The 27,444-nt window shown below is 45.6% G+C and overlaps 1 protein-coding gene across 1 annotated transcript; it reads left to right on the forward strand.

The window, feature by feature from the left end:
* The first annotated feature begins 2,748 nt into the window (after nucleotides 1-2,748).
* Nucleotides 2,749-27,235, forward strand: LOC137334359 (intelectin-1-like). Its single transcript, XM_067999066.1, has 5 exons — nucleotides 2,749-2,986; nucleotides 8,567-8,725; nucleotides 14,426-14,546; nucleotides 15,583-15,686; nucleotides 26,919-27,235. The coding sequence occupies exons 1-5, from the start codon at nucleotides 2,756-2,758 to the stop codon at nucleotides 27,075-27,077; spliced, it is 774 nt and encodes a 257-aa protein (XP_067855167.1). The 5' UTR covers nucleotides 2,749-2,755; the 3' UTR covers nucleotides 27,078-27,235.
* Nucleotides 27,236-27,444: the final 209 nt, after the last annotated feature.

The raw sequence follows: 27,444 nt of genomic DNA on the forward strand, positions 1-27,444 counted from the left end.
GGTCAGAACATTGAATACAGGAGTTGGGATGTCTTGTTGAAGTTGTACAAGACATTAGTAAGGCCACACTTGGAACACTGTGTACAGTTCTGGTCACCCTATTATAGAAAGGATATTATTAAACTAGAAAGAGTGCAGAAAAGATTTACTAGGATGCTACCGGGACTTGATGGTTTGACTTATAGGGAGAGGTTGGATAGACTGAGACTTTTTTCCTTGGAGAGTAGGAGGTTTAGGGGTGATCTTATAGAAGTCTATAAAATAATGAGGGGCATAGATAAGGTCGATAGTCAAAATCTTTTCCCAAAGGTAGGGTAGTCTATAACGAGGGGGCATAGATTTAAGGTCAGAGGGGAGAGATACAAAAGGGTCCAGAGGGGCAATTTTTTCACTCAAAGGGTGGTGAGTGTCTGGAACGAGCTGCCAGAGGCAGTAGTAGAGGCGGGTACAATTTTGTCTTTTAAAAAGCATTTGGACAGTTACATGGGTAAGATGGATATAGAGGGATATGGGCCAAGTGCAGGAAATTGGGACTAGCTTAGTGGTATAAACTGGACGACATGGACATGTTGGGCCGAAGGGCCTGTTTCCATGTTGTAAACTTCTATGATTCTATGATTCTATGATTTATAATAGACTCTAGCATTTTCATAATGAGGCTACCATGAACTTCCTGCTCAGCATTAATCTGACCCGAAGCAGATGGATATTAAAGGCTGATCACAGGCTGGACAACTATCTCTTAAAGATGTACCGTTCCTTTATTTTTGCTGCCATTCTATTATAACAATAGGAATTGTTGTCATGCTCCTTTCTTACTATATGAATAAAGAGGACAAAGAAGAACAAAGAAGGGTTGCCAGGAAGATAAGTTAGCACCAGAGGCAGACCACCTGCTCCTGTCATTATATAGAATCATAGAAGTTACAACATGGAAACAGGCCCTTCAGCCCAACATGTCCATGTCGCCCAGTTTATACCACTAAGCTAGTCCCAATTGCCTGCACTTGGCCCATATCCCTCTATACCCATCTTACCCATGTAACTGTCCAAATGCTTTTTAAAAGACAAAATTGTACCTGCCTCTACTACTGCCTCTGGCAGCTCGTTCCAGACACTCACCACCCTTTGAGTGAAAAAATTGCCCCTCTATCACCAACTATCACCAATTGCCCCTCTTTCACCAACTGTCTCCGCACACCAGGGCACCGATAACTTTTAAATATTCACTCTCAGGATGTGGTGGTTGTTGGCAAGGCTGACATTTATTGTCCATCCCTAGTCACTCTGAGAAGGTGGTGGCCTCTTCTTGAACCACTGGTAGTGGTTTGATACAACTGAGAGGCTTGCTAGGCCAGTTCAGAGGACAGTTAAGAGTCAACCATGGTGTGTGTAACTGTCCAAATGCTTTTTAAAAGACAAAATTGTACCTGCCTCTACTACTGCCTCTGGCAGCTCGTTCCAGACACTCACCACCCTTTGAGTGAAAAAATTGCCCCTCTATCACCAACTATCACCAATTGCCCCTCTTTCACCAACTGTCTCCGCACACCAGGGCACCGATAACTTTTAAATATTCACTCTCAGGATGTGGTGGTTGTTGGCAAGGCTGACATTTATTGTCCATCCCTAGTCACTCTGAGAAGGTGGTGGCCTCTTCTTGAACCACTGGTAGTGGTTTGATACAACTGAGAGGCTTGCTAGGCCAGTTCAGAGGACAGTTAAGAGTCAACCATGGTGTGGGACTGGAGTCACATATAGGCTCAGACCAGGTAAGGACATAAGAACATAAGAAATAGGAGCAGGAGTAGGCCATACGGCCCCTCGAGCCTGCTCCACCATTCAATAAGATCATGGCTGATCTTTGACCTCAAATCCACTTTCCCGCCCGATCCCCGTAGCCATTGATTCCCATAGAGTCCAAAAATCTATCGATCTCAGATGGCAGGTTTCCTTCCCTAAGGGACATTAGTAAACCAGTTGGGATTTTACAACAATCTGACAACTTCATGGCCACGTTTACAAATTCCGGCTTTTTATATCTTTTTTTAAACTGAGGTCAAATTCTCAAACTGCCATGCTGAGATTTGAACTCACGTTCTCTAAATTATTTGAAGTTTACAACATGGAAACAGGCCCTTCGGCCCAACATGTCCATGTCGCCCAGTTTATACCACTAAGCTAGTCCCAGTTGCCTGCACTTGGCCCATATCCCTCTATACCCATCTTACCCATGTATTAGTCCAGGCTCTCCCAGCATGTAATGATGGACATGGCCAGAGTACCAACAATGGGCGGATCTCGCTTCATGTGGTGAGGTCAGTTCGCTGGTGAACAAGTGCGTGTAGTGCCTGCACAACACTACCAGTGTGGCCCATGGACATCTTTTCGGTGGTAAATCAAAAAATAGCAGTCTGAGGACCAAGCTTGGGCTTTAAAAGCCTTTATGATATAAAAGGAAAGCACTGAGAAAGGTTTTGAGGTCCTGGTAAAGAATGAGTTAGAGAATGATACTGTGGAATGAGTCTTGATTTGAACAGAGGATGTAAGAAGGAGACTTGACTGTGTATTTGGAATTTACGAGGAACAAAAGAGGAAAATCAGAGACTGACTATAGTGGTATCAATGAAATGGATTTGGGCTTTCTAGTGAGTTAAGAGTTGTTGAGGGTAAACAAGCTCAGATACTTTGTTGGTTGTCTAGTTCAATGCAGTAATCTTGCCTAAACTTCCACACAGATGGCATCTACACCTTGATGACAGTTGATAGTGTCCCCTACCAGACATTCTGTGACATGAGCACCAGTGGAGGTGGGTGGACACTGGTCGCAAGTATCCATGAGAACAACATATTTGGAAAATGCACAACTGGAGACCACTGGACAAGCCAACAAGGCAACAATGCAAGATATCCACAAGGAGAAGGAGCATGGTCTAACTATGCAACATTTGGAACAGCAGTCGGAGCAACTGTTGACGACTTCAAGGTGATGGGTTTCCTTCCAGTCTCTGATGAAAGTGATGAATATTTGGGTGCTGGTTGGTGCAATGTACCACACCGGGCCTTTTATATCTGACTTGGCTTAAAATCCAGCCCGTACTGATGGGGTGAAATTCTCCTCAATCTGCTGGGTGTAATGGATCCTCCCGCATGAGTGATCTTAGATTATTCTTGGTCCACACTCTCACACAGAAAGGACACAAAAGGATGTCTGTTGTGAGAAATGGAAAATTGTCACACTTGGTATCCTGTGTTCGGACTGAGGCACATTGTTGTGTCAGAGTAGAATGAGCTTTACTCTGTATCTAATCCATGCTTCTACCTGACCTGGAACCACTTGATAGGATCGTATAGAGTGAACTCTACCATACAGGTTATTCCAGAAAAATAACCGGAGATGATCAATAGGTTCAAAATAGCTGCTGCAGCCCACAAAAAACCTAACAATTCAAGAACATGACATGAAAAAACAAGTGCTTCCATGAGCTTCCAACATAAGTTGATTGGGGAAAGCCAGCACGGATGTGTTAAAGGCAAATCGTGTTTAACAAACTGGATAGAGTTTTTTGATGAGGTAACGGAGAGGGTAGATGAGGGCAATGCGGTTGATGTGGTGTATATGGACTTTCAAAAGGCGTTTGATAAAGTGCCGCATAATAGTCTTGTCATCAAGATTGAAGCCCATGGAATAAAAGGGGCAGTAGCAGCACGGATACAGAATTGGCTAAGTGACAGGAAACAGAGAGTCGTGGTGAACGGTTGTTTTTCAGACTGGAGGGAGGTGTACAGTGATGTTCTTCAGGGGTTGGTTCTAGGACCACTGCTTTTCTTGATATATATTGATGACTTGGACTTGGGTGTACAGGGCACAATTTCAAAATTTGCAGATGACACAAAACTTGGAAGGGTAGTAAACAGTGAGGAGGGTAGTGATAGACTTCAAGAGGATATAGACAGGCTGGTGAAATGGGTGGACACGTGGCAGATGAAATTTAACGCAGAAAAATGCGAAGAAATACATTTCGGTAGGAAGAATGAGGAGAGGTAATATAAACTAAAGGGCACAATTCTAAAAGCGGTACAGGAACAGAGAGATCTGGGGGTATATGTACACAAATCGTTGAAGGTGGCAGGGCAGGTTGAGAAAGCAGTTAAGAAAGCATACAGGATCCTGGGCTTTATAAATAGAGGTTTATAGCAAGGAGGTCATGATGACCTTTATAAAACACTGGTTTGGACTCAACTGGAGTATTGTGTCCAGTTCTGGGCACCGCACTTTAGGAAAGATGTGAAGGCCTTAGAGAGGGTGCAGAAAAGATTTACTAGAATGATTCCATGGATGAGGGACTTTAGTTATGTGGAGAGACTGGAGAAGCTGGGGTTGTTCTCCTTGGAACAGAGAAGATTGAGAGGAGATTTGATAGAGGTGTTCAAAATCATGAAGGGTCTAGATAGAATAGATAGAGAGAAACTGTTCCCATTGGCGGGCGGGTCAAGAATCAGAGGACATAGATTTAAGGTGATTGGCAAAAGAACCAAAGGTGACATGAGGAAAAACTTTTTTACACAGCGAGTGGTTAGGATCTGGAATGCACTGCCCGAGGGGGTGGTGGAGGCAGATTCAATCGTGGCCTTCAAAAGGGAACTGGATAAGTACTTGAAAGGAAAGAATTTGCAGGGCTATGGGGATAGGGCGGGGGAGTGGGACTAGCTGGATTGCTCTTGCATTGAGCTGGCACAGACTCGATGGGCAGAATGGCCTCCTTCCGTACTGTAATCTTTCTATGATTCTATGATTCTAAGTGTTAGATATACACAACAGAGCCGAAAATCCATATTTCTTTGGATGTACTCCCTTTAAGTCCAGTGGGAATGCAGCAGAAAGACCAGAAATTCAGCCCAGAGCTGAATACTTGGGGCTCTGGGCTTCACAGCCAATTTCCAGGGGACCTTGTTTGGGGAGGACCCTTTGCTCAGCCCGAGCAAGATTACCTACGTCAGAGAGGGCGTGAGATGTTGGAGTATCTGTTAGGTTGGGGACTTCCTTGACCTCAGGCTTTGAAACTGCTGACTGGACGATATGCCCCATGCAGGCTGGCTGGACAGTGGGTGTGACCCATCTGGTCTGGACCACTGAAGATGTTGAAAATTATAAAGGGGACCAATGGACCATTCTACGTATGTTTGGGGGAGGGGGGTGGACACACACCAACCACTGGAACAGGGAGTCTCCACTAGTAGTCCCAGGCTCCCCCGACTGGCAGGTACCCGCGATGTGCCCCTGGGGGGCAGGCACCCACCAGGAACATGTGAAGTCGTGGACCTTCCCTGGCCCCACATACTCTGGCATGGTCAGTGATGGAGGCTCCTGGTGGAGACACCCTGGGCATTTGTTTCCAATCCCTTTATCTCAAGTTTAAGACTCTCTTCTCCCTCTCAAACCCAATATCCAATTCAATCATATTATGATGTGGAGATGCCGGTGATGGACTGGGGTTGACAATTGTAAACAATTTTACAACACCAAGTTATAGTCCAGCAATTTTATTTTAAATAAAATTGTTTACAATCATATTATGGACATGGTTCGCAAGATGTTCCCTTCCAATCAGATTGTTAGCTTATTCTGGATGGTTACACACTACTGAATCATGTGTGACCTTATTTCTTGTTGGTTCTAAAACATATTGCTCTGGAAAACTGTCCCGAACACATTCTAGAAATTCATTACTGTTACTACTTGAGCTGTTTTTCTTCTCCCAGTCTGTGTGCAAATTAAACTCTCCCATTATATCCACATTGTTCCTGCTCCATACTTCCCTGATCTTAGTATTTATAGATTCCCCCCACTACATCACTACTATCAGGTGGTCTGTAGACAACTCCCACCAGAATCTTGCATCCTTAGCTGTTCCTTAGTTCTACCCATAGTGTCTCCACTGCCTGTTCACATTTACTGAAATTCCTTCTCTCCACCGCTGTAATCGGCACTATTATCAATATCGATTCTCCACCCTCCCCAATTTCCCAGTACATGAAAAGCTGAAAGAGAAAACTAAATGTTGAAGGAATGAAATTGGTTGTACATTTCTAGAGGAGTCAATGGCGTGGACCACCACTAACCTAAAAGTTACCTTAACACCTACTCACCCACATCCAAACCCCATTACCCCTCTTCACAAAGGTACTATATTCCTCCGGAGACACTGTACTCCACCCAATTCCCCACTCTTTCACACAGAGACACTGTACCCCATCCAACTCCCCACCCTTTCACACAGAGACACTGTACCCCATCCAATTCCCCACCCTCTCACACACACACTGTACCCCATCCAACTCCCCACCCTTTCACACAGAGACACTGTACCCCATCCAATTCCCCACCCTCTCACACACACACTGTACCCCATCCAACTCCCCACCCTCTCACACACACACTGTACTCCACCCAACTCCCCACCCTCACACACACACACTGTACCCCATCCAACTCCCCGCCCTCTCACACAGAGACACTGTACCCCATCCAACTCCACACCCTCTCACACACACACTGTACCCCATCCAACTCCCCACCCTTTCACATAGAGACACTGTACCCCATCCAACTCCCCACCCTTTCACACAGAGACACTGTACCCCATCCAACTCCACACCCTCTCACACACACACTGTACCCCATCCAACTCCCCACCCTTTCACATAGAGACACTGTACCCCATCCAACTCCACACCCTTTCACACAGAGACACTGTACCCCATCTAACTCCCCACCCTTTCACACAGAGACACTGTACCCCATCCAACTCCACACCCTTTCACTCAGAGACACTGTACCCCATCCAATTCCTCACCCTTTCACACACTGTACCCCACCCAACCCCTGCCCTTTCACACACACTGTACCCCATAGGAACATAAGAAATAGGAGCAGGAGTAGGCCAATCGGCCCCTCGAGCCTGCTCCGCCATTCAATAAGATCATGGCTGATCTGATCCTTACCTCAAATCTAAATTCATGTCCAATTTCCTGCCCGCTCCCCGTAACCCCTAATTCCCTTTACTTCTAGGAAACTGTCTATTTCTGTTTTAAATTTATTTAATGATGTAGCTTCCACAGCTTCCTGGGGCAGCAAATTCCACAGACCTACTACCCTCTGAGTGAAGAAGTTTCTCCTCATCTCAGTTTTGAAAGAGCAGCCCCTTATTCTAAGATTATGCCCCCTCGTTCTAGTTACACCCATCCTTGGGAACATCCTTACCGCATCCACCCGATCAAGCCCCTTCACAATCTTATATGTTTCAATAAGATCGCCTCTCATTCTTCTGAACTCCAATGAGTAGAGTCCCAATCTACTCAACCTCTCCTCATATGTCCGCCCCCTCATCCCCGGGATTAACCGAGTGAACCTTCTTTGTACTGCCTCGAGAGCAAGTATGTCTTTTCTTAAGTATGGACACCAAAACTGTATGCAGTATTCCAGGTGCGGTCTCACCAATACCTTATATAACTGCAGCAATACCTCCCTGTTTTTATATTCTATCCCCCTAGCAATAAAAGCCAACATTCCGTTGGCCTTCTTGATCACCTGCTGCACCTGCATACTAACTTTTTGATTTTCTTGCACTTGGACCCCCAGATCCCTTTGTACTGCAGTACTTTCCAGTTTCTCGCCATTAAGATAATAACTTGCTCTCTGATTTTTCCTGCCAAAGTTCATAACCTCACATTTTCCAATATTGTATTGCATCTGCCAAATCTCCGCCCACTCACCCAGCCTGTCTATATCCCCCTGTAGGTTTTTTATGTCCTCCTCACTCTCCACTTTCCCTCCCATCTTTGTATCATCTGCAAACTTTGATACGTTACACTCGGTCCCCTCCTCCAAATCGTTAATATAGATTGTAAAGAGTTGGGGACCCAGCACCGACCCCTGCGGAACACCACTGGCTACTGGTTGCCAGTCTGAGAATAAACCATTTATCCCAACTCTCTGCTTCCTGTTAGATAACCAATCCTCCACCCATGCCAGAATATTACCCCCAATCCAGTGATTCTTTATCTTGAGCAATAATCTTTTATGTGGCACCTTGTCGAATGCCTTCTGGAAGTCCAAATACACTACGTCCACTGGTTCCCCTTTATCCAACCTGTACGTTATGTCCTCAAAGAACTCAAGCAAATTTGTCAGACATGACTTCCCCTTCGTAAAGCCATGCTGACTTTGTCATATTAAATTATGTTTATCCAAATGTTCCACTACTGTCTCCTTAATAATAGACTCCAAAATTTTACCCACCACAGATGTTAGGCTAACTGGTCTATAATTTCCAGCCTTCTGCCTACTACCCTTTTTAAATCCAACCCCCAACCCATTCACGCAGACACTCTACCCATCCATCTCCCGCCAATGCCGGAAGATGCCAGATAGGCATGGATTTTTGGCCCTTTCTATTGCTATTTCTTTAGCTGATGCAGCGTATTCAGCTTCCACTGTTTCTGGTTATGCATTTCATGGCGTAATAAATCTCCGCTCATCACTGTTCCATTTATTTCTAAACAGAACCAGGGATATTTTGGTATTTTAGCTTCTGACTTATCAGTGTGGCATGTCCCCAACAGCACACCCTGGAGGTCTTGGAGAAGTTCGGCCATGTTACGCTACCACACCAGGGTGAGGTTTCTCTTTCAGCAAGGAGGCAACCTGTTTAAACTTTTCCAAGTAAGTAGTTTGCTCTTAATCTTGTTCAAAACTGGATTAAGGATTTCATGATGGAAATTATTGGAAGTCAAGTTCATGGCTATAATAAAAAGAGTTTGCAGAGGATACCTGCCTGCCACAGCTTTGATGCTGGGTTAATCGCCTTACGCCTTCTAGTTTTCATTTTATCTGTCGTGCCTAAAGTACCTAAAGTACACTTTCTTTCCGCTGCTCTATGCTTTTCCCTTTCACTTGTTCTTGAACAACTGTTTGTACTATTTGTATTGTAGATTTCCCCTGGGTCTTCCCCTCTCTTGCTGCTCTCAACTTTATTCCCTTCTGACTCCCCGCTCAGGTTCCCATCCCCCTGCCACTCTAGTTTAAACCTTCCCCAGAAGCACTAGCAAACACCCCCGCGAGGACATTTGTCCCGGTCCTGCTCGGGTGTAACCCGTCACGCTTGTACAGGTCCCACCTTCCCCAGAACCGGTCCCAATGTCCCAGGAATCTAAATCCCTCCCTCCTACACCAGCCCTGCAGCCACACATTCATCCTGTCTATTCTCCTGTTCCTATACTCACTAGCACATGGCACCGGTAGTAATCCTGAGATCACTACCTTTGAAGTCCTGCTTTTTAATTTATCTCCTCAACCCTCTCTATAACATGTAGTCCCTCTAAGAATCCAAATACACAACATCCATTGCATTCCCTTATCAATTCACTCCATTATTTCCTCAAAGAAATCTAAAGAATTTGTCAGACATGACTTGTCTTTTACAAATCCGTGCTGGCTGTCCTTAATTACCCTGTGTCTTTCGAGCGGAGTATTAATGTTATCCTATATTATGGCCTCTGAGAGCTTCCCACTACCAGTGTTAGACTGACTGATATATAGCTACATGGTTTATACTTTTCGTAACAGAGGTATCACATTGGCAACCCTCTAATCCTCTGACACAACTTCCATATCCAAGGATATTTGGACAGATTGCTCTCTGAGCCTCTGCTGTTTCCTCTCTGACTTTCTTCAGTGCTCTAGGATGCAGCCACCAAGACCCAGTGCCTTTTCCACTTTGACTTCACCAATTTTACAGTATTATAGAATCATAGAAGTTACAACATGGAAACAGGCCCTTCGGCCCAACATGTCCATGTCGCCCTGTTTATACCACCAAGCTAGTCCCAATTTCCTGCACTTGGCCCATATCCCTCTATACCCATCTTACCCATGTAACTGTCCAAATGCTTTTTAAAAGACAAAATTGTACCCGCCTCTACTACTGCCTCTGGCAGCTCGTTCCAGACACTCACCACCCTTTGAGTGAAAAAATTGCCCCTCTGGACCCTTTTGTATCTCTCCCCTCTCACCTTAAATCTATGTCCCCTCGTTATAGACTCCCCTACCTTTGGGAAAAGATTTTGACTATCTACCTTATCTATGCCCCTCATTATTTTATAAACTTCTATAAGATCACCCCTTAACCTCCTACTCTCCAGGGAAAAAAGTCCCAGTCTGTCTAACCTCTCCCTATAAGTCAAACCATCAAGTCCCGGTAGCATCCTAGTAAATCTTTTCTGCACTCTTTCTAGTTTAATAATATCCTTTCTATAATAGGGTGACCAGAACTGTACACAGTACTCCAAGTGTGGCCTCACCAATGCCCTGTACAACTTCAACAAGACATCCCAACTCCTGCATTCAATGTCCTGACCAATGAAACCAAGCATGCTGAATGCCTTCTTCACCACCCTATCCACCTGTGACTCCACTTTCAAGGAGCTATGAACCTGTACTCCCAGATCTCTTTGTTCTATAACTCTCCCCAACGCCCTACCATTAACGGAGTAGGTCCTGGCCCGATTCGATCTACCAAAATGCATCACCTCACATTTATCTAAATTAAACTCCATCTGCCATTCATCGGCCCACTGGCCCAATTTATCAAGATCCCGTTGCAATCCTAGATAACCTTCTTCACTGTCCACAATGCCACCAATCTTGGTGTCATCTGCAAACTTACTAACCATGCCTCCTAAATTCTCATCCAAATCATTAATATAAATAACAAATAACAGCGGACCCAGCACCGATCCCTGAGGCACACCGCTGGACACAGGCATCCAGTTTGAAAAACAACCCTCTACAACCACCCACTGTCTTCTGTCGTCAAGCCAATTTTGTATCCAATTGGCTACCTCACCTTTGATCCCATGAGATTTAACCTTATGTAACAACCTACCATGCGGTACCTTGTCAAAGGCTTTGCTGAAGTCCATGTAGACCACGTCTACTGCACAGCCCTCATCTATCTTCTTGGTTACCCCTTCAAAAAACTCAATCAAATTCGTGAGACATGATTTTCCTCTCACAAAACCATGCTGACTGTTCCTAATTAGTCCCTGCCTCTCCAAATGCCTGTAGATCCTGTCCCTCAGAATACCCTCTAACAACTTACCCACTACAGATGTCAGGCTCACCGGTCTGTAGTTCCCAGGCTTTTCCCTGCCGCCCTTCTTAAACAAAGGCACAACATTTGCTACCCTCCAATCTTCAGGCACCTCACCTGTAGCGGTGGATGATTCAAATATCTCTGCTAGGGGACCCGCAATTTCCTCCCTAACCTCCCATAACGTCCTGGGATACATTTCATCAGGTCCCGGAGATTTATCTACCTTGATGCGCGTTAAGACTTCCAGCACCTCCCTCTCTGTAATATGTACACTCCTCAAGACATCACTATTTATTTCCCCAAGTTCCCTAACATCCATGCCTTTCTCAACCGTAAATACCGATGTGAAATATTCATTCAGGATCTCACCCATCTCTTGTGGTTCCGCACATAGATGACCTTGTTGATCCTTAAGAGGCCCTACTCTCTCCCTAGTTACTCTTTTGCCCTTTATGTATTATTTTTGTATCTACAGCTTTCCTATCTAATTGTTCCACGGCCTCCTCTTGTACAAAGGGAAAAGCATACAGCAGCAGAAAGTGAGTGTACTTTAGGCACTACAGATCAAGTGAAAACTAGAAGGTGTAAAGAGATTAACCCAGCATCAAAGCTGAAGGTCAGGCTAGGGTGTGTGGCCCAACTACAAATGCACGGAGTATAAGGAATAAATTAAATGAACTACAGGCACAAATTCAAATTGAAGGGTATGACATGATAGCTATTACTGAGACATGGCTACAGGATGGTCAGGATTGGGAACTAAATATACCGGGTTATAAGGTATACAGGAGAGATCGGGAAAATGGAAGAGGGGGAGGAGTAGCCTTAGTGATTAGAGATTAAATCACTTCAATGATAAAGGAGGATTTAACAAGGGGTAAGCAGCCAACAGAGACCTTATGGGTTGAATTGAGAAATAGGAAAGGATCTAAGACTATGGTGGGAATTGTGTATGGAACGCCTGGAGTGCTAGATTGTATAAATGCAGAGATTAGACAAGCGTGTAAGAAAGACATAGTGGTCTTAATGGGGGACTTTAACCTTCACATAGATTGGGGAAAGCAGACTCGCAACTGTCAGAAAGGTAGTGAATTTCTTGAGTGTGTCTGGGATAGTTTTCGACAGCAGTATGTCCTAGAGGCAACAAGTGGACAAGCCATACTAGATTTAGTAATGAGTAATGAACCAGATTTAGTTAATGGCTTAACTGTACACGAACATCTATCCAATAGCAATCATAACATGATAGAGTTCAATGTAGTGTTTGAAAGGGAAAAAAGTGAATCAGCTGCTAAGATTCTAGACTTACCATTTAGAAAGTACCCTGTTCTATCCTTTCTTGATCCAAAGTGGATGACCTCACATTTGTCTACATTGAATTCCATTTGCCACAGTTTTGCCCATTCACCTAATCTATCAATATCCCTTTGTAATTTCATGTTTTCATCTACACTGCTTACAATGCCACCAATCTTTGTGTCATCGGCAAACTTAGATATGAGACTTTCTATGCCTTCATCTAAGTCGTTAATAAATATTGTGAATAATTGAGGCCCCAAGACAGATCCCTGCAGGACTCCACTAGTCACATCCTGCCAATGTGAGTACCTTCCCATTATCCCTACTCTCTGTCGCCTTTCGCTCAGCCAATTTCCTAACCAAGTCCGTACTTTTCCCTAAGTCATGATGAACCTTTATAAAGTTCTGGGCACTGCACTTCAGGAAAGATGTGAAGGCCTTTGAAAGGATGCAGAAGAGATTTATTAGAATGATTCCAGGGATGAGGGACTTTAGTTACATGGACAGACTGGAGAAGCTGGGATTGTTCTCCTTGGAACAGAGATGGCTGTGAGGAGATTTGATAGAGGTATTCAAAATTATGAAGGGTCTGGACAGAGTAGATAGAGAGAAACTGTTCCCATTGGCGGAAGGGTCAAGGACCAGAGGACACAGATTTAAAGTGATTGGTAAAAGAACTAAAGGTGACATGAGGAAAAACTTTTTTACACAGCGAGTGGTTAGGATCTGGAATGCACTGCCCGAGGGGGTGGTGGAGGCAGATTCAATCATGGCCTTCAAAAGGGAACTGGAAAAGCACTTGAAAGAAAAAAATTTGCATGGCTACGGGGAAAGGGAGGGGGAGTAGGACTAGTTGGATTGCTCTTGCATCGAGCCGGCGCGGACCCGATGGACCGAATGGCCTTCTTCCGTGCTGTAACCTTTCTATGCCTTTTTCAAGTCTCATCTTAATTTTAATTTTTCTATTCACTCAAGGAACTCCAGTTTTTGCTTCACCCTGTGTACTTCTTTTGGGACATAGCTAGTTTGTACCCTAAGCAGCTCCTGTTTCAGCATTTCCTATTGTTTGTCACTGTCTTATTTGCCATTTTTTCTTTTCAGTTTATCTGGGCTAGTTCCCTTTTTATATCATTTATATTTACTTTTCGTCAGTCGATTACCTTTACCTTGGACATTACCTTTCCTTTTCAATTTTTATATTGAAACTAGTTATGTAACTATCGCTTTTCCTAGATATTCCCCAACCCTTACATTACTGAATAACTCAACTTCATTTCCTGCAACTAAATCCAGCACTGCCTTTTTCTTCATTGGACTAAAAACATTCTGATCTAGAAAGCAGCCCTGGACACATTGTAGAAACCCCTTCCCTTTGGTCACCATTGACAGCATTCAGACCCCCAGCCTAGTTTGGGGTCATTAAAGTCACCCATTATATTGCCCTGTTGTTTCTGAATTTTCTCTAATTTGTCTACCTTTCACTTCTTCTGTCCCCTTTCCAACGATAAATGGTCTGTAAAAGCTCCCAATAAAGTAACCATTCCCTTTTTATTCCTTAACTCTAACCAAGGGGATGGAATTCCTGTCCTGGAGCATCGATGGTGCATTTCGCATTGTCAATGAACAAAGGGAACTTCCTGGGATTTTCCATTATCCACTAATTTTTGTCAAGCACTGGGAAGTAGAGAGGCCAGCAGATTCTGGCAATGGAAAATATTCTCTTTAATGCCAATTAGTTCTGCATCAGAGACATTTATGTGCTTTGCCCCAGTAGGAATTTCAATCGGACCACTCTAGCTCACTTCACGGAGGACATTAATGTCAATGGACAGAGGAGACCTTTGTTCCAAAAGTCTGGATTAAGATTTGAACCTAAATTACAGAAGTCTAACCTACTGCACCACTCAATCCCCATTATTAGTAATACAGAATTATTCACCTTTTTTATTATTCTCTTTATATTGTTTCAGCGTTACCCTCTGACATATAAAGGTGGCGACTGTATGAAGAATCATGGACCTTCAGCCCCAATTCAGTTTGACTTTGGGAATAAAGAAACCACCACAATCCTGTATCCACCTTATAGCTGGAGTGAGTCCTCAGTTGTCTCTAAACTGAATTTCAACCCCCATATCCAGTCCATCATTAGCACCACCTATTTCCACATTTGCTTCTCTTCCGACCTGACCCCCACCACCACTGAAACTCACACTCACATTTTCATCATCTTCAAGCTCATCTTCTCCAATGTTGTCCTCACCAGATTCCTGGGCCCCACCCTACACAAACTCCAATTTCTGCAATTAGCATACCATCCAGTACTAATTGCCACTTACAGCACCTCCATCCTCACCAATTTACAGGCACCCAATTTCCTTCTTTCAAAATTATCATCCTCGTTTACAAATTTCTTGCCCACCTTGCTCCCCCACCTGTGCAGCCTCCTTCAGTTCAACATCCCATCTGTGATCATCACCTTGTCTAACTCCAGTCTACTGCTTTAAATATATTGAGTAAGTGCCAGGCAGAACTATCACCTGAGAATCAGCGCTTACTCTAAATTGGGACCATTTTACACAAACTGCTTAAAGGCCAGAAGTACAGCAAATTGCGAGTAGTCTGGCCTTTAGCTCCCTAGCGCCACTCTGGAACTCCAGCATTCACACCCCATCCATACTCATGAGTCCTGCTCACTCCTGTCCTCACAAACCTCCACTGGATTTACATCCCCCCAAAATAATGTTACGACCCTTATCCTCATTTACAAATCTCTCCATGGCCTCACCCTAACTCTAACCCTCTGAAACCTTCTCCAGGCCTGTGTCTCAGTTCACACATCCCACTCTTCTAAGTCATGACCCTTCCCTCCATCGCTGGCAGAGCTAGCAGCCATTGGACCTATCTGGAATTCTTTTCCTAAACCATTCAGTCTTCCCACATCTCTCACAATCTTCCAAACTCATTTCATGGTCCCCTAACCTTCCCCTAATTTCTGGTCAGTGAATGATCAGTCCCACAATGAAGTACTTGGCATGTTTTGCTATGTTAAAGGCACTTATATAAGTGTTAAGTTACTATTGCTGTTGTTCCTGACCCAATGTTATATTTTTCCCTCACAAATACCCAGAAGAGTTTGTTCCTGGCTTCGTCCAATTCAGGGTCTACAATAGTGTCCAAGCACCTATGGCCATGTGCTCTGGAGTGAAGTCACTGGGATGCAACGCAGAACACGTGAGTTAGGCAACAGTGTGAAGAATATTGATTACTGGGCAGGTAAATAGGAGGCAGACAGTTAAGAACAAATTTGCCTCAGGGCATGCCAAAGCACTTCATACACAATAAGTTACTTTTGAAATGTAGTCACTGTTGTATTGTATGCAAATGCAGCAATCAATTTGCACATTGCAAGATCTCACAAACAGATGAAATGAATCACCAGTTAATGGCCCAGAATTTGCTGGAGTGGGGCATCTCGCGGCTTGCCCTGTTAGTTACACTTGTTCCTGCACCCTTCAGCTCAAAAATGTTTCACCCACAAAGTTGCTGGAAGTGCGAACTGATAACGGGCGAGGGCAAAGGGGCATCTGGAACCTTGGTGAACAACGGGACAAACAGTGGGGGTTAAATTCAATAACCCCCGAATCCGGGCGGCTGACATTTGTGCTGCCTGGTCAGTTCCCTGCGCTGTTGAGTGGCTGCTCAAAAGCAGTGGGATCCAATATCACGTAAGTGGCTAGCACCTCTTATAGGCAAAATATAAGGTCCACAAGGAGACTGAACGGAGATCAGACATCGCACACATAAAACACAGATGCAGGTCCCGTCCCTATGATTACAAACTGTTGAGTTACGTTAAATTATTGAATAAAGGTTGTGCACTACTAAATCCCACATTCTCCAATCTGCCCGCCAGACCCCACCAATCTGCCGATCTAAGTTTGTACCAGACCTGCGAGAGAGCGTGCACCAAGGTTCTCTGATGATGCACTAGAGGTCTTGGTGCAAGAGATGGACAGAGGAGGGGCATCCTATATCCACAGGGGTACAAGAGGCCCTCCAGACATATGCTTAAGAGTCAGTGGCAGGCAGTAGGGGACAAAGTCAATGTCAGGCGCATAGCACCACAAACGTGGATGCAGTGCAGGAAGAAGTTTAATGCTTTGACACGAGTGGTCAAGATGAGCGAGTTCAACTGTCAAGTTGCATTTCTTACCAGCTGCACCACTAGCTGCACCCACTGCTCCACACACTAGCTGCACCACACACTAGCTGCACCACTAGCTGCACCCACTGCTCCACCCCCCATCACCCACATACCAACAAACTCTTTCATTCAGATGCTTCCTCTCACCCTTACACATTACTACAGTTGCAAGCAGCAAACCCACAAGTTACACACACTGCCAGCTATTCAACCAAAACAGGCACATCACCCAAACATCCTGCTGGACACTCACCGAACCACGTCCCGCTTTCTTGCAGGAGAAGGTGACGTATAACAGGAGGCAGAAAGTGGCAATGGCATTTAGTCGCTCGAGCCATTCAATGAAATCATGGTTGATCTGTGACCTAACTCCATATCCGTGCCTTAGACCCATATCCCTTAATACTTTTGGTTAACAAAAATCTATCAATCTCAGATTTAAAATTAACAATTGAGCTAGCATCAACTGCCATTTGCAGAAGAGCTAAACTGCTACCATCCTTTGCATTTCCTAGCTTCACTCCTGTAAGTCCTGGCTCTAATTTTTAGGCTATGTCCCCTAGTATTCAAGTATAGACCTCCAAAAACAGGTACTAATGTATCAGCAGCCACAAGCAATAATCCAGCAACTAACCTGTAAATCCTACGTGGTCCCTTTAAATAGCATTGGTGGGGGGTCCTCCATGCTGTTTACAACCTGCTCAGCTGTGCGATGAGTTCCAAAATCATATCTGACCCTTTAAATCAGTGTTGCACACTGATCTAATAAATATTCTCCTTACTTTACATGCTGCTGGCATTCGTTATCTGCTCGTGCGCAAACGCCTTTACCAAGATGGCGTCTGGCGCACGTCACACTAGAATCGTGCACGCGCATTCCGGACGCAATTTCGGGCCCTTAGGAGGCCCCGTAGCGCCTACAAAATGGGCGCTACACGGCCCATTATAGCTCAGTGTTTCTTCTTAACCACTGAGATTAAAGGATTGAGAAATAAACAGAGGAAGGACTGAGAAGGAGGGTGAATTAGAATGGGTGAATTCAATGTCAAATCAGGGACAGAAAGAGAAATAAAAAGAGGGAAAGAAAGATTGGATTATGAGAGAGAGAGAAAAAAAGAGACAGAAAAGAAAAGCAAGAAAAAAAATTTTAAAATTTAAAATTTGACATTTTTAAAATCTTCAACAACAATTCACAACCTGAAGGAATGAGATTCCACACTTTTAATTGTTTACTTTCTGGGCCAGAGAGGTTGATTGGCAGTCAGTAACAATTATCACCTCGTTAAAAGGGTACTTACGCTGTTAATTACTAGACTGAACTTTCTGAGGCGAGTATAATGGGCAACTAATGTGCAAATGCAGCAACTTCATAAAAATCACGGGGAGGTTAAGGGCGAGTTGCTGTTTTCGTGAGGCTAACGGTGGAGTGGTGCAAATCGGCCAGCAACTTGTGGTGATTCACAATTCATGGGGTATCTCTTCCCTGCCACAAGTTACTGGCCTGTTTGCACATTAATAACGGTGTGCATCGATCACAAACCGTTACTTTTTCAGCAAATTCTGGGTCATTGTTTTTGTTTGCTGGTGTTGGTTGAGGAAGGAACATTAACTCTTCTCCAAATAGTGCCATGAAATCTTTAACATCTACATGAACCAACGGAGGGATAGGGCCTCAGTTTAATGTCTCATCTGAAAGGTGACACCTTTGACAATGCAGTACTCCCTCGCTACTGCACTGAAATGTAGTTGAGTCATGAACCGGGGCTTCAGCTGCTTCATCAATGACCTTCCCTCCATCATAAGGTCAGAAATGGGGATGTTCGCTGATGATTGCACAGTGTTCAGTTCCATTCACAACCCCTCAGATAATGAAGCAGTCCGAGCCCGCATGCAGCAAGACCTGGACAACATCCAGGCTTGGGCTGATATGTGGCAAGTAACATTTGCGCCAGACAAGTGCCAGGCAATGACCATCTCCAAAAAGATCTCTTAATGGCGAGAAACTGGAAAGTACTGCAGTACAAAGGGATCTGGGGGTCCTAGTGCAAGAAAATCAAAACGTTAGTGTGCAGGTGCAGCAGGTGATCAAGAAGGCCAATGGAATGTTGGCTTTTATTGCTAGAGGGATAGAATATAAAAACAGGGAGGTATTGGTGAGACCGCACCTGGAATACTGCATTCAGTTTTGGTGTCCATACTTAAGAAAAGACAGACTTGCTCTCGAGGCAGTACAAAGAAGGTTCACTCGGTTAATCCCGGGGATGAGGGGGCGGACATATGAGGAGAGGTTGAGTAGATTGGGACTCTACTCATTGGAGTTCAGAAGAATGAGAGGCGATCTTATTGAAACATATAAGATTGTGAAGGGGCTTGATCGGGTGGATGCGGTAAGGATGTTCCCAAGGATGGGTGAAGCTAGAACTAGGGGGCATAATCTTAGAATAAGGGGCTGCTCTTTCAAAACTGAGATGAGGAGAAACTTCTTCACTCAGAGGGTAGTAGGTCTGTGGAATTTGCTGCCCCAGGAAGCTGTGGAAGCTACATCATTAAATAAATTTAAAACAGAAATAGACAGTTTTCTAGAAGTAAAGGGAATTAGGGGTTACGGGGAGCGGGCAGGAAATTGGACATGAATTTAGATTTGTGGTTAGGATCAGATCAGCCATGATCTTATTGAATGGCGGAGCAGGCCCGAGGGGCCGATTGGCCTACTCCTGCTCCTATTTCTTATGTTCTTATGTAAGAGAGAGTCTAACACCTCCCCTTGACATTCAACAGCATTACCATCACCGAATACCCCACCATCAATATCCTGGGGGTCACCATTGACCAGAAACTTAACTGGACCAGCCATATAAATACTGTGGCTACAAGAGCAGGTCAGAGGCTACGTATTCTGCGGTGAGTGACTCACCTCCTCACACCCCAAAGCCTTTCCACCATCTACAAGGCACAAGTCAGGAGTGTGATGGAATACTCTCCACTTGCCTGGATGAGTGCAGCTCCAACAACACTCAAGAAGCTCAACACCATCCAGGATAAAGCAGCCCACTTGATTGGCACCCCATCTACCACCCTAAACATTCACTCCCTTCACCACCGGCGCACTGTGGCTGCAGTGTGCACCATCCACAGGATGCACTGCAGCAACTCGCCAAGACTTCTTCGACAGCACCTCCCAAACCCGCGACCTCTACCACCTAGAAGGACAAGAGCAGCAGGCACATGGGAACAACACCACCTGCACGTTGCCCTCCAAGTCACACACCATCCCGACTTGGAAATATATCGCCGTTCCTTCATCGTCGCTGGGTCAAAATCCTGGAACTCCCTTCCTAACAGCACTGTGGGAGAACCTTCACCACACGGACTGCAGCGGTTCAAGAAGGCGGCTCACCACCACCTTCTCAAGGGCAATTAGGGATGGGCAATAAATGCCGGCCTTGCCAGCGACGCCCACATTCCATGAACAAATAAAAAAAAAGAACCCACCACCTACTAACTCAGTGCTATCACTGAGCCATACAGGAATTGAATAGATTGGATGGGTAGGTTACCAAGTACACATAGACTATTATGGCACAGAAGGTGGTAACTCAGCCCATTCTGCCTGTACCAGGTCTCTGAGGGAGCTATCCACTTAGTCCCATCCCTTGCCTTTGCCCCACACCCTTTTAAGTTTTGAGAACATAACCTAGGCTGACACAGTGCACAGTTCTGGTCTTTATATTATAAAAAGGATATAGAGGTACTGAAGGAGGTGCAAAAAAGATTCACAAGGATGATACCAGAACTGAGAGGTTATATCTATCAGGAAAGGCTGAGCAGGCTGGGGCTCTTTTCTCTAGAAAAGAGAAGGCTGAGGGGCGACCTGGTGGAGGTCTTTAAGATTATGAAAGGGTTTGATAGGCTAGACGTGGAGAAGATGTTTCCACTTGTGGGGGAAACCAAAGCTAGGGGCCATAAGAGAGTCATTAATAAATCCAAATGGGAATTCAGGAGAAACTTCTTTACCCAGAGAGTGATTAGAATGTGGAACTCGCTCCCACAGGAGTAGTTGAGGCGAATAGCATAGATGCATTTAAGGGGAAGCTAAATAAGTGCATGAGGGAGAAAGGAATAGAAGGATATGCTGATAGGGTTAGATGAACTTGGGAGGGAGGAGGCTCATGTGGAGCATAAACACTGGCATAGACCAGTTGGACCGAATGGTCTGTTTCTGTCCTGTCCATTCTATGTAGTTCTACGTAGAGCAGCGCAGTATTGAGGGAGTGCTGCACTGTTGATAGTGCCATCTTTTGGACAAGATGTTAAACCAAGGCCCAGTCTGCTTTGTCAACAACAACAACAACATGCATTTATATAGTGCCTTTAACATAGTAAAACGTTCGAAAGTACTTCACAGGAGCGATTATCAAACAAAATTTGATACTGAGCCACAAAAAGAGATATTACGACAGGTGACCAAAAGCTTGGTCAAAGAGATAGGTTTTAAGGAGCATCTTAAAAGAGGAGAGAGAGGTAAAGGGGTTTAGGGAGGGAATTCTGGAACTTAGGGCCTAGGCAGCTGAAGGTACAGCTGCCAATGGTGGGGCGATTAAAATCGGGGTTGCGCAAGAGGCAAGAATTGGAGGAGCGCAGAGATCTCGGAGGGTTGTGGGCTGGAGAAGGTTACAGAGATAGGGAGAGGTGAGACCATGGAGGGAATTGAAAACAAGGATGAGAATTTTAAAATTGAGGTGTTCCCAGACCAGGAGCCAATGTAGGTCACTGAGTCCAGCGGTGATGGGTGAACGGGACTTGGTGCAAGTTAGGATACGGGCAGCAGAGTTTTGGATGAGGTCAAGTTTATGGAGGGTGGAAGATGGGAGGCCGGACAGATGTAAAAGGTTCCATGGCACTATTTGAAGAGCAGGCAAGTTCTACTGGTGTCCTGGCCAACATTTATCCCTCAACCAACACTACCAAAAACAGATTATCTGGTCTTTTATCTCATGACTGTATGTAAATTGGCTGCCACTGCATTTGCCTACATAACAACAGTGATTATACTTCAAAAATAATATTTAAGGGTACGGTAGCATAGTGGTTATGTTACTGGACTAGTAATCCAGAGGCCTGGACTAAAAATCTAGAGTCATGAGTTCAAATCCCGCCACGGCAGCTGGCGAATTTAAATTCAATTAATTAAATAAAATCTGGAATTAAAATACTAGTATCAGTAATGGTAGCCATGAAACTACCGGAATGTCGTAAAAACCCATCTGGTTCACTAATGTCCTTTAGGGAAGGAAACCTGCCGCCCTTACCCGGTCCAGCCCAAGTGTGACTCCAGACCCACAGCAATGTGGTTGATTCTTAATTGCCCTCTGAAATGGCCCAGCAAGCCACTCAGTTGTAAAATCTCCCTATGAAAAGTCATAATAAGAATAAAACCGGACAGACCACACGGTATTGGACCACTACCGGACAGGACAATGGCAAACAAAGCCCAGTCGACCCTGCAAAGTCCTCTTCACTATCATCTGGGGACTTGTGCCAAAATTGGGAGAGCTGTCCCACAGACGAGTCAAGCAACAGCCTGACATAGCCATACTCACAGAATCATACCTTTCAGCCAATGTCCCAGACTCTTCCATCACCATCCCTGGGTATGTCCTGTCCCACCGGCAGGACAGACCCACCAGAGGTGGCGGTACAGTGATAGACAGTCAGGAGGGAGTGGCCCTGGGAGTCCTCAACATTGACGCTGGACCCCATGAAATCTCATGGCATCAGGTCAAACTTGGGCAAGGAAACCTCCTGCTGATTACCACCTTCAACATCCTGGGGGTCACCATTGACCAGAAACTTAACTGGACCAGCCATATAAATACTGTGGCTACGAGAGCAGGTCAGAGGCTGGGTATTCTGTGGCGCGTGACTCACCTCCTGACTCCCCAAAGCCTTTCCACCATCTACAAGGCACAAGTCAGGAGTGTGATGGAATACTGTCCACTTGCTTGGATGAGTGCAGCTCCAACAACACTCAAGAAGCTCGACATCATCCAACATAGAGTCATAGAGTCATAGAGTTATACAGCACGGATAGAGGCCCTTCGGCCCATCGTGTCCGCGCCGGCCATCAAGCCCAGTCTAATCTAATCCCATATTCCAGCATTTGGTCCGTAGCCTTGTATGCTATGGCATTTCAAGTGCTCATCCAAATGCTTCTTGAATGTTGTGAGGGTTCCTGCCTCCACAACCCTCTCAGGCAGTGAGTTCCAGACTCCAACCACCCTCTGGGTGAAAAAGTTCTTTCTCAAATCCCCTCTAAACCTCCCGCCTTTTACCTTGAATCTATGCCCCCTTGTTATAGAACCCTCAACTAAGGGAAAAAGCTCCTTAGTATCCATCCTATCTGTGCCCCTCATAATTTTGTACACCTCAATCATGTCCCCCCTCAGCCTCCTCTGCAGCCCGCTTGATTGGCACCCCATCCACCACCCTAAACATTCACTCCCTTCACCACTGGCGCACTGTGGCTGCAGTGTGTACCATCCACAGGATGCACTGCAGCAACTCACCAAGGCTTCTTCGACAGCACCTCCCAAACCCGCGACCTCGACCACCGAGAAGGACAAGAGCAGCAGGCACATGGTAACAACACCACCTGCACGTTGCCCTCCAAGTCACACACCATCCCGACTTGGAAATATATCGCCGTTCCTTCATTGTCGCTGGGTCAAAATCCTGGAACTCCCTTCCCAACAGCACTGTGGGAGAACCGTCACCACACGGACTGCAGCGGTTCAAGAAGGCGGCTCACCACCACCTTCTCGAGGGCAATTAGGGATGGGCAATAAATGCTGGCCTCGCCAGCGACGCCCACATCCCGTGAACGAATAAAGAAAAAACCTACCGTCCTCCCTCAGCTGATGAATCAGTCCTCCTCCATGTTGAGCACCACTTGGAGGAAGCACTGAGGGCAGCAAGGGCACAGAATGTACTCTGGGTGGGGGACTTCAATGTCCATCACCAAGAGTGGCTCGGTAGCACCACTACTGACCGAGCTGGCCGAGTCCTGAAGGACATAGCTGCCAGACTGGGCATGCGACAGGTGGTGAGCAAACCAACACGAGGGAAAAACTTACTTGACCTCGTCCTCACCTGTCGCAAATGCATCTGTCCATGACAGTATTGGTAGGAGTGACCACCGCACAGTCCTCGTGGAGACGAAGTCCCGTCTTTGCACTGAGGACACCATCCAACATGTTGTGTGGCACTACCGCCGTGCTAAATGGGATAGATTCAGAACAGATCTCGCAGCTCAAAACTGGGCATCCATGAGGCACTGTGGGCCATCAGCAGCAGCAGAACTGTATTCCAGCACAATCTGTAACCTCATGGCCCGGCATATTCCTCACTCTACCATTACCAACAAGCCAGGGGATCAACCCTGCTTCAATGAGGAGTGTAGAAGACCATGCCAGGAGCAGCACCAGGCGTACCTAAAAATGAAGTGCCAACCTGGTGAAGCTACAACACAGGACTACATGCATGCTAAACAGCGGAAGCAACATGCTATAGACAGAGCTAAGCGATGCCACAACCAACGGATCAGATCAAAGCTCTGCAGTCCTGCCACATCCAGTCGTGAATGGTGGTGGACAATTAAACAACTAACGGGAGGAGGAGGCTCTGCAAACATCCCCATCCTCAATGATGGCGGAGTGCAGCACGTGAGTGCAAAAGACAAGGCTGAGGCGTTTGCAACCATCTTCAGCCAGAAGTGCCGAGTGGATGATCCATCTCGGCCTCCTCCCGATATCCCCACCATCACAGAAGCCAGTCTTCAGCCAATTCGATTCACTCCACGTGATATCAAGAAACGGCTGAGTGCACTGGATACAGCAAAGGCTATGGGCCCCGACAACATCCCAGCTGTAGTGCTGAAGACTTGTGCTCCAGAACTAGCTGCGCCTCTAGCCAAGCTGTTCCAGTACAGCTACAACACTGGCATCTACCCGACAATGTGGAAAATTTCCCAGGTATGTCCTGTCCACAAAATGCAGGACAAATCCAATCCGGCCAATTACCGCCCTATCAGTCCACTCTCAATCATCAGCAAAGTGATGGAAGGTGTCGTCGACAGTGCTATTAAGTGGCACTTACTCAGCAATAACCTGCTCCACCCATGCTCAGTTCGGGTTCCGCCAGGACCACTCGGCTCCAGACCTCATTACAGCCTTGGTCCAAACATGGACAAAAGAGCTGAATTCCAGAGGTGAGGTGAGAGTGACTGCCCTTGACATCAAGGCAGCATTTGACCGAGTGTGGCACCATGGAGCCCTAGTAAAATTGAAGTCAATGGGAATCAGGGAGAAAACTCTCCAGTGGTTGGAGTCATACCTAGCACAAAGGAAGATGGTGGTGGTTTTTGGAGGCCAATCATCTCAGCCCCTGGGCATTGCTGTAGGAGTTCCTCAGGGCAGTGTCCTAGGCCCAACCATCTTCAGCTGCTTCATCAATGACCTTCCCTCCATCATAAGGTCAGAAATGGAGATGTTCGCTGATGATTGCACAGTGTTCAGTTCCATTCGCAGCCCCTCAGATAATGAAGCAGTCCGAGCCCGCATGCAGCAAGACCTGGACAACATCCAGGCCTGGGCTCATAAGTGGCAAGTAACATTCGCGCCAGACAAGTGCCAGGCAATGACCATCTCCAACAAGAGAGAGTCTAACCACCTCCCCTTGACATTCAACAGCATTACCATCACCGAATTCCCCACCATCAACATCCTGGGGGTCACCATTGACCAGAAACTTAACTGGACCAGCCATATAAATATTGTGGCTATGAGAGCAGGTCAGAGGCTGGGTATTCTTCGGCGAGTGACTCACCTCCTGACTCCCCAAAGCCTTTCCACCATCTACAAGGCACAAGTCAGGAGTGTGATGGAATATTCTCCACTTGCCTGGATGAGTGCAGCTCCAACAACACTCAAGAAGCTCAACACCATCCAAGATAAAGCAGCCCGCTTGATTGGCACCCCATCCACCACCCTAAACATTCACTCCCTTCACCACCGGCGCACAGTGGCTGCAGTGTGTACCATCCACAGGATGCATTGCAGCAACTCGCCAAGGCTTCTTTGACAGCACCTCCCAAACCCACGACCTCTACCACCTAGAAGGATAAGAGCAGCAGGCACATGGGAACAACACCACCTGCACGTTCCCCTCCAAGTCACACACCATCCCGACTTGGAAATATATCGCCGTTCCTTCGTCGTCGCTGGGTCAAAATCCTGGAACTCCCTTCCTAACAGCACTGTGGGAGAACCTTCACCACACGGACTGCAGCGGTTCAAGAAGGCGGCTCACCACCACCTTCTCAAGGGCAATTAGGGATGGGCAATAAATGCTGGCCTCGCCAGCGACGCCCACATCCCATGAACGATTAAAAAAAAATTGGCTGTGAAGCATTTTAGGATGTCCTGAGGTCATGGAAAGCGTATCGAAAATGTTCTTTCTTTTTCTTTTTCAAATGTTTCTCCATTTCCCTTTCAGAAGCTGTTATGGATTCTGCTCACATCGCTGTTTATAGTCGGGCGTTCCATGTCTTAACAACCCTCTGCACAAAAACATTCTCCTGACCTCTCATCATTCTTTTGGTGATGATGATCTTAAATCAATCCCCTCTAGTTACTGACTAGAGGGCATTGGTTTTACGGATTTTCTTTATCAAAGCCCTTCATAATTTCATAGAATCATAGATTGGTTACAGCACAGGAGGCCGCCATTCAGCCCATCGAGCCTGTGCTGGCTCTTTGTAAGGGCAACCCAGTTAGTCCCATTCCCCCGTTTTTTCCCTGTAGCCCTGCAAACTTTTTCCCTTCAAGTATTTATCCAATTCCTTTTTGAAAGCCATGATTGAATCTCCTTCCACCACCCTTTAAGGCAGTGTATTCCAGATCATAACTACTCGCTGCGTAAAAAAGTTTTTCCTCATGTCACCTTTGGTTCTTTTGCCAATCACGTTAAATCTGTCTCTTCTGGTTTTTGACCCTTCTGCCAACGGGAACAGTTTCTCTTTATTTACTTTATTTAAACCCTTCATGATTTTGAATACTTCTATCAAACCTCCTCTGCTCTAAGGACTAGTTCATTAAAAAACTTCAGTATAGCCTATTTGGACTGACAGTGTTCCAGATCTCTGTCCCAATGTTCTATTTGTTTAAAATAGGAACATTAATCTCTTCTTTCCATTCATTTAGTATTGTGTTGGGGGTGCAGGATTCTTTCCTCGAAAGCACCCCCTCCAGTGTGGAGATTTCACCGCAATTGCCCAAAGTGGCTATGAGCACCCAATGGACTGGACGTGGAGTGCAATGCAATCGACCATTCAATCATCCATCCTCATCTTCTACCGCTAAAACAATATGCCAGAGCTTCACACCACACTCTCCCTCTTATGCTGATGAAGGATGATGCCAATGGTTTCAGAAAATTGTGTTGCACATCAATGCTTTCACCATTACCATGCCAACAAAACTTATAATTTTCTCTGGGAGCATATTGGTCAACATATTTGTATAAAATTTCTTTCTGTGCCATTTGAACAACACCATTAAACTGTTTACCAGCAGCTTGACTCAGTTGGTAACTTGGCTGGGTTGTAGCATTCTTGCCTCTGAATCAGAAGATTTGGGTTTGAGTTCCATCCCAGGGCTTGAGCACATAGTCTAAGTACAGCTGAGTGCAGCAATAACTTGCATTTACAAAGGGCCTTTCATACAAGAA

Source organism: Heptranchias perlo, chromosome 17 (genome assembly GCF_035084215.1).
Source record: "Heptranchias perlo isolate sHepPer1 chromosome 17, sHepPer1.hap1, whole genome shotgun sequence".
Classification (NCBI taxonomy): domain Eukaryota; kingdom Metazoa; phylum Chordata; class Chondrichthyes; order Hexanchiformes; family Hexanchidae; genus Heptranchias; species Heptranchias perlo.